Source organism: Argiope bruennichi, chromosome 4 (assembly GCF_947563725.1).
Source record: "Argiope bruennichi chromosome 4, qqArgBrue1.1, whole genome shotgun sequence".
Classification (NCBI taxonomy): domain Eukaryota; kingdom Metazoa; phylum Arthropoda; class Arachnida; order Araneae; family Araneidae; genus Argiope; species Argiope bruennichi.
Window position 1 is genome coordinate 48,429,742 of NC_079154.1, and position 8,779 is coordinate 48,438,520.

The 8,779-nt window shown below is 35.1% G+C and overlaps 1 protein-coding gene across 1 annotated transcript; it reads left to right on the forward strand.

Annotated features, from left to right (window-relative positions):
* Positions 1 to 4,072: 4,072 nt before the first annotated feature.
* Positions 4,073 to 8,431, forward strand: LOC129966247 (uncharacterized). Its single transcript, XM_056080661.1, has one exon. It carries the CDS (start codon positions 4,073 to 4,075, stop codon positions 8,429 to 8,431), a length of 4,359 nt encoding a protein of 1,452 aa, XP_055936636.1.
* Positions 8,432 to 8,779: the final 348 nt, after the last annotated feature.

Genomic DNA, 8,779 nt, shown 5'->3' on the forward strand with positions numbered 1-8,779 from the left:
ACACCGATATTGAGTTATATTAACTTACTGTGAACTAGAATTTTAAATACATTACCTCAATTATTACATACTTTTCAAGAAAAAGCTCTTAAGAATGTTTTATAAGTCAATTTTATTTAACTTATTTCTTACTCTATCTTCTAATAATAAGTCTATATTCAACTTTTATCAAGATTATCATCTTGTTCCGAGATCAAAAGCACCTTCTTCAAGTACTAAGTCAAGATAACATTTTTCATTCACCTTTTAAAACAGAAAGTAAAATTGATTATATTTAATTAAAAAAATATTCAAGAAGGGCAATACCAGAAAAGATTATTCTACTTATGCATCTAAAGAAAAGAATTTGCTTTAAAAACTGAATTTATTAAAAATAGGCAATTTCTAACGTTTTCAACTTGCTTATACTGTGTACATCTTGCGTCAACTGTACATATCCTCTAGTTATATCAGCACATGACCTTACCAGGGTAAATTTGGACTTATATGTAAGATAGAGAGATTTCTATTGCTGTTTGATCTCTCTTCTCAAATAAGCGGATAATTCTCGGTTATCTTTAGAGGAATGCACTAAATGATGCTGTTGCAAACAATCTTTAATTGCGAAGATGTTTTCACACCATAGTTGTCGATATTCTGTTGTAAAAAAATTATTTGAAACAAGATGAGGAATAGCAGTATATCTGCATTTTTCGGCCCAAAAAGTATTGAAAAACGTTCTTTTGTGGAAATTGAAACATAGGGCAGAGGTCAGATGGATATTTTTGACATAAACCTAGGACTGAATTTGATTTCAAAACTTTTGGATTATACTGCGAGACATAATTTTTAACACAACCATCTGATATCAAAATCATTTCAATCTACTTGATTGTTAGCCATCTTAACGAAAAAAATTAATCGATTTTTCTGAAACATAATATCAACAATACCTTCGTAGAAAATAATAAAGACTAGCAAACATTCATAAAATGTTTTATAAGTTATAAAAGTTCTATTTTCTATATGAATACTAACTTTTAAAAAAAATCTCTATACTTCTTTCATAGAATTTAATTAATCTTACCCAACACCATTTATATAAGTCATATTTCTTGCATTTATTAGAATTCATTTAATTGAAATCATAAAATATAAGTTAATATCTTTATTTAAATTAATCTATTTATTTTATTGAAGTGGGAGATGCATTCAGCAATCTTGAAATAAATTTGTCACCAACTAATTATCAAGTAATTTGTTCATAAATATTAAAATTCAGTTGAATTGTCTATTAAAGGATATTAAGTTTTGAAAATATTAAAATAGTGCCGTTTTATAAAAAATGCGCAATAGTACATACAAATTCAGAATTTTGTGAAAAATTCTATCATATTCACAAATAATAAAAAATTAATTATAATCTTTAATTATTAATTAATTAAAACATTCATCAATAATAACTCCAACCTCTCAGATTTGAAACTTCAAGTTGAATAAAGGAGTATTAAAAATAAATATGTAAATTTTCTTGCCTTTGAAACCTTCTTACTTTTCTTTCCTTTATAAAGTAACATATATGTCCTTCAGTTCACATAAATGCAAAGTCGTACCAGTTTACTTTTCTTACGAATGTATACTTAGATACTTTGCTCAACAAAACATATTTGATTAATCTTTTTTGTTTTATGATCCCTTTTGCCATAAGGAGGCAATAAGAATTTCATGTCCCCATTCCAAACGTTACTATGATCCAATAATTTTGTCGCAACTAAAGTATTAGATAAGGGGAAAAAAAATGAATTCCATTTGAAAAAGTTTTTTTTTTCTTTATTTGCCAAATTTTACCTGAAGCTCCAGAAAAAATTTTCTTATACATTTTCTTATAATTTTATTTCTTATAAATACAAAAAAAAAAAAAAAAAAAAAAAAAATTGACGGTATTAAGTGTCTGAAAATATTAAGCTGAGTAAGTAACATAATATGAAACTTTCATATAAATGGTAGAAAACAATGTTATTTAATCCACGACATAGCTCCAACGAAAAAAATATATGTACATCCCTTCGTAATTTTTAGCATGGTCGAATGAAAAATAAAAATCAAACAAATGGTAGTAGAATACACCCCAACTCATTAGAAAAATTAGCCTTATTACAGTATTAATCAAAAAATGAAGGATACTGAACAAACAATCGAGGATACTGATTTTAGAGGACCATGTTTTTTACAACTAGTAGAACGGGACATTCTATATCGAACATTATGCCACCCCAATTCTATGCATTTTGTCTCCTTCCTTTTTTCCTATTGGACTCTTTCTAATATTTTTTGCACTGATGAATATTTTACTTATATCCATTTTATAGGTATTGTAAGACCCGCTCCTCCGCTCCCAACGACGAAGCTTGCAAGACCAGTCAGGAGGGGAAAGGTCACATGGTATCCGAGGGGGTGAAAACCAGGAGAGACGAACAGGAAGTGGACTAGACAGATAAGGAGGAGGAGCGAAGGTGGCATGGTTCGCCATGAACGAGATGCTTGATTCACTTTTATGTTTTATATTTTAAACCGTTACTGTAAATATGTAAATAATATAATAATCTAGAATATGATGGGTTCCTGTATTTATTTCTATTCAATCAACATGATTGAACCGGGCGATTATTAAGATTGAACTGGATTTAAAATAATCACTCAGGCCTAGACGTTAAGTAGGCACCAGCCGTCGTTGGAACAGCCACAAGAAATACACGTCGGATGTGTAAAGAAATCTTACTGGCGTAGTCGGTAGGATCCTACCAAGGAAATGTTGGAATATCTCCTGGAGTGTTGCCTACAAAAGGTTAGAGGTGAGAGCTTATTTTTATTATTGTAAATGCTTTTCCCATTGAATTGAAAATATTTATCGTTTGTCTCAGAAACGTGCACATCAGCGCCATTTTTTTTTTTTGTGAACACATCAGTGTTAGTTTTCAGAGCACATCAGTGTTAGTTTGAGAGAACACATCAGTGTTAGTTTGAGAGAACACATCAGTGTTAAATGTGAGAACACATCAGTGTTAAATTCGTGAACACATCATTTTTAAATTTGTGAACTCATCAGAGTTAAATTTTTGAACACATCAGTGTTAGTTTGAGAGAACACATCAGTGTTAGTTTGAGAGAACACGTCAGTGTTAAATGTGAGAACACATCAGTGTTAATTTTCTGAACACATCAACGTTAAATTTGTGAACGCTTCAGCGTTAATTTTTAAAACACGTCAGTGTTACATTTGTTCGAATATTTATCGCAACAGCGTCAAATATTGGTTAAGGAGTTTTTGTGGCAGTGCGTTTCGAGACAACGATAATATAATATTATAGAATTGTATTTTATAATTGGGAAGACCTTGTAGAAAGAAGCAGTGCTCTTAGAATAAATTAAAAGTAGTTAAAAGATAGCACATCAAGTGTATCTGTAAACCTATTCTTACACCACGTGTATTTCTGATATATCTAGTATTATATTTGCTATTATAATCATTATTGGATTATTTTATATTTAAGCAACAAGCTTAAAAAGTATAGCAAGAAATCCTGGTTAATTGAATATTGTTTTGAATGTTGAATATTAAATCTGGATTATTTTTTTAATTCATTTTTATGTTATTGTGTTTTATTTAATAAGGTAAACGAATGTTAATTATCTCTGTTTGTTTGATTGATGAGTTATGCTGTGATTTTGGTACATGATTAATCTGCAGAAATACTCGTATGAATTCATATTTTCATTAAGTGCTAAAGTTAATTGAATGTTTTGTTAAATATTATTAATTTCATTATTAGTTAAATTTGATTATTTCACCATTCTTTTTTATAACCTAGTATTTTAGTTTGAGTCTGATAGTAGCCATATAAGTATTTAAGCTATACTTCTAAGGAAACGAAAAGGAGAATTCCTTTAATGAAGCTAGAATTGCTGTTTTGTTTTCTGCTTTAACAGATCCTTTACCTTTTAACTTAATATAAGCCAGTATTTTGATTTGTGTTATTTTATTTGTATACCATTCATTTTTATGCAGAATTCTTTATTTTGTTGAATTGGAATAATGGCATTCATAGCTAAAGCTAGGAAGTGTGATCTTCAGGAATTAGCTAGTGAGTTAGGTGAAGAGATTGATGGGAATCTCACGATTGCTAATCTTAGAAAATTGATTTTAAATTCTAACGAATACGAGGAAGAGTTTGTAAAGGGTGTTTTAGAGGGTATTGTGGAGAGGAGACAAGAAAAAGAAAATTTGGAAAGACGGGAAAAAGAGAGGCAATTTGAGTTAGAGAAAATTAAGTTGCAAACTTCGATTGAAACTCAATCCTTAATGTCAGAGAATAATGAAATGAACACCAAACATAATTCTTCAGAGTTACAAAAGATACTTCAGAAATTTGATTCCAAAAATGATGATATAAGTCTTTACTTAGTCATATTTGAGCGCCAAGCTAAACGATTAAGGATTGATAAAACAGATTGGGTCACCCAATTAATGCCACTTCTTCCATCAGAGGTTGTTCAAATAATAGCAAGGGAACCTGAAGAGGAATCTAACGTTTACGAGTACGTAAAGGAATTACTCTTACGACGATTTAAATTGAGTGCAGAAACCTTTCGATTGCGGTTTGTGCAACATCAAAAGAGAATGGAAAGTTCATGGAGGGATCTGGCCTTTGAGTTGAGAAGCTTCTTGGAGGAGTGGTTGGATGGTGTTAACGTAACGGATTTCGACTCGTTGAAGGATCTGATGGTTGTAGATCAGATGAAAAGAAGAGTTGGAAATGAAGTTCGGGAACATTTTGTTGACACATGGACAAAAATCTCGTCTTCATCTAAGTTAGCCGATCTCCTCGATGATTATGACGGTGTAAGGAGAAGCTCAAAAACTGGACATATTCCTAGTAATGGCAGGACACGAGTAAACGGGAATTTTGAAAAGAGAAATCCTATTGTCCATGACAAAAATGCAATGAACACTGATTATAAAAGACCGAGTAGTCCTCGGAATTGGAAGCAAGAACGCTCCGATCGGCGTCAATGTTTCGAGTGCGGATCATCGCAACATTTAAGAGCCCAGTGCCCAAATCTAGCTAAGATGAAGAATTTCTCAAGGATTAACCGCGTGACAAGACGTTTGGTAGAAACGACAAGCGAGAAAAGTGGACCACAGAGACTTCCAGAGAATGTTGCTGAAAATCAGACTGATGAAGGTACGATTCTCACAACACAGTTAAAGGCACCAGAAAAAGAAATAACACGCATTAGCCCTTTACAGAAAATACCAGTGAAAATTGAAGACAATACATTTGAAGGTATCGTGGATACAGGTGCTGAAATCACCGTCATCAGACAGGATATAATTGATTCTTGCTCTAAACAAGGAGAGGGCAGCATAAAAATTATATCAGCCTTTGGGGAAGAAGAACTTGCCCCATTAGTTACTATCAATGTAAAAATTAATGATGGGAAGCATGGCAATGTTCCTGTTACTTGTGCAGCATCGAAGAAACTAATAAGCGACATGCTGATCTCCTCGACTACATACGAAGCATTATGTAAGAAAATAGAGGCACATACCTTATTACCCGTGATAAAGAATGTAGATTCGGAGCAACCTGTCCATGAAGAGCCAAATCAAGAAGATAATGAAGAAAGTCCATTGGAGGAGAAAATTTGTTTCTCGAAGTTACAAAAAGAAGATAACTCTCTGAAGACGGCATGGGCATTTGGCAGTTCCCAACAGAATGGTTATTCAGTTGAAGATGGCATCTTATCGCACTCTGAATGGGTATGTGGAGAAAAGGTGCAACAGGTAGTGTTGCCAGAATGTAAACGGAAGTGTGTGCTTAAGGCAGCACACGAGTTACCATTGGCAGGTCATCTGGGAGAGAGAAAGACGAAGGAAAGAATAAAGTACTCATTCTACTGGCCAGGAATAAAGAAAGATGTCAAAGAATTTTGTCAGTCTTGCAAACAGTGCCAAGTTAGGAGGGCAATTACATACAGAGATAGGATCCCAATACAGCCTATCGTCAGACCAGAAAATCCTTTTGAAGTTTGGAGCATTGATTGCATAGGTCCACTGGAGCCTCCGTCCAGGAGAGGACACAAATTCATCATTTGCGCTATTGACCTGTGTACACGTTGGGCAGAAGCTATCCCAGTAAGAAATATTACTGCGAAAACTACGTGTGACGTGCTCATGAAAATTTTTACAGCTACAGGATTTCCTGAAGTCGTTTGCACTGACCAAGGTACTAACTTTACATCGACTTTAACTAAAGAATTCCTGAAAGTGATCGGCACCGCACCAAGATTTGCTACTCCCGGGCATCCAGAAAGTATGGGTGCAGTTGAGCGATGGAATAAAACCTTAAAGGAAATGCTCAGCAAGAATATCCAGGAAAATGGAAAAGATTGGGACATACATCTGCCATATCTGTTATTCGCGTATAGGGAAGTACCACACAGTACAACAGGACTGTCACCATTTCAAATGGTCTATGGAAGGTTACCCAGAGGGCCCTTGTCTCTGATGAAAGATTTCTGGACAGGAAAAAGAAGAATCCCCGTAGGTGTTTCCAGATCCATTGAGAGTTATTTAGAAAATTTGCAGGAAAATTTAGGAAAGGCTCATGGCATTGCCATGGAGAATGCCGAAAAAACCCAGGCAGAATATGCAAGAAGATATAACTTGCGAGCTCGTGAGAAGACCTTTCAAGTAGGAGAAAAGGTTCTGATTTTGGATTCAGCTTCTTCTCATAAGCTGTTAAAGAAATGGATCGGGCCAGTGAGTATTGTTGCTTTTACAAGACCCCATTCAGTACTCGTCAAGATGGAAGATGGTACGAATAAAGAGATTCATGTCAATAAAATTCGACCATACATAGCACGACTTGAGCAAGTCGGAGTGATATATGACCAAGACAATGAATTTGGAGAAATATTTCCTGCCCCAACCAATTGCAATCAGAAAAGCAAAATCAGTCGTGATATAAGAACGCAAATTTATAATCAAGGAAAGGAGTTATCATTACAACAAAAAGCTGAGCTGATTGATATCTTATCTAAGTACACAGACAGTTTCAGTAAGTTTCCAGGGAAAGCCAAGGTGCCAGGACATAACATTAAGGTAACCGATGACTGTGTCCCCAAGCGACTAGCTCCATATCGTGTCCCAATTGTTTTGCAAGGGGAAGTTGAACGCCAAGTTCAAGAACTTTTAGAAGCAGGACTCATTGAACATAGCGAGAGTGACTGGGCACATCCCGTAGTGTGCGTTGCTAAGAAAAACGGTAGTATCAGACTGTGCGTAGACTACCGTCAGCTGAATAAATATACGATTGCAGACGCATATCCAATGAAACTGGTTACTGAACTATTGTATGAAATTGGAAAAGCTAGTTTTATATCAATATTAGATCTCACCAAAGGATATTGGCAAATTCCCATGAAGCCTGAAGCGAAGCACTATACCGCTTTTATCACTCATTCTGGGCTGTACCAATGGAATGTGATGCCCTTCGGTATGAAAAATGCAGGAAGCACATTCCAAAGAAGCATGGACAAGATCCTCTCAAAGCATCGAGAGTATTGTCGTGCATATATTGATGATGTCGCCATTTTCTCCAAAAGCTGGGAAGAACATAAAAAGCACATTATGGAAGTATTTTGTACGCTTCGAGAGTCCAACCTTACCATAAATCTAGAGAAGTGTGAGTTTGGCAAAAAGGAAGTGAAGTTTCTTGGCCATATCGTCGGATCAGGAAGGCACTCCCCAGATCCCGAGAAAATTGACGCCATAAAGAAGTTATTGAGACCTACAAATAAGAAAGAAGTACGTAGTTTGCTGGGACTTGCAAATTATTACAGGGACTATATCCCAAACTTTTCTTCATTAGTATTACCACTAACAAATCTCACCAAGAAAAATGTACCTAACAAAATTCCATGGGCCAAAGAACAAGAGCAAGCATTCCAAATCTTAAAAGAAGAATTAGTCAAGATGCCTTCATTATACACCCCACAACTGGATAAACCATTCCAGTTATACACGGATGCCTCAGCAACAGCCGTTGGAGCCTGCTTAGCTCAGATAGGTGATGATGGGAAGGAAAAACCCATTGCATTTTTCAGCAAGAAATTGACTGCAACTCAAACACGGTGGGCTACTATCGAGAGAGAAGCCTACGCCGTACTAGAGGCCTTGAAGAAATACGACACATGGATATTTGGTGCTCGTGTTCAAGTTATCTCTGACCACAACCCTTTGACGTATCTCACTCAACAAACGCCTCACAGCGCAAAACTTACACGATGGTCGTTAGCCTTACAGAGATACGATGTGACAATATCATATCGAAAGGGGAGTAAACATTGCAATGCAGACTCTCTATCTAGGTTGCCATTGCAGCAGTAAGAAAGAAAGGCTTTCCAGAAATGTACAAAAACATTTGTGCATCTGCTTTGTTACTTTTATCACCAATTTTGTGCATATTTGATTTTTTTATATATATATTTGTTTGTCTTTACGTTTTGAATTTGTGTATGTGTTATTTCTTTTCTTTGGGAATTGCATATCAGTTGCTCTCCCACCTCTTTCCTGCTCCTTTCCTAGTTGTAGCGACAAATACTGCTTGGAACTATGTTTCATTTCAGGATCAGCCTTTTACCGTGAGAGATGATCAGTGATAAGCAACCCGTCCAGTTCTCAAGACGCAGCATTGTCTCTAAGGTGACAATGTGCTTCTCCAAGGGGGGGCGTGTA

Coding starts and splice junctions, on each gene's coding strand:
- LOC129966247 (XM_056080661.1), top strand. CDS start 4,073: ATGGCATTCATAGCTAAAGCTAGGAAGTGTGATCTTCAGGAATTAGCT.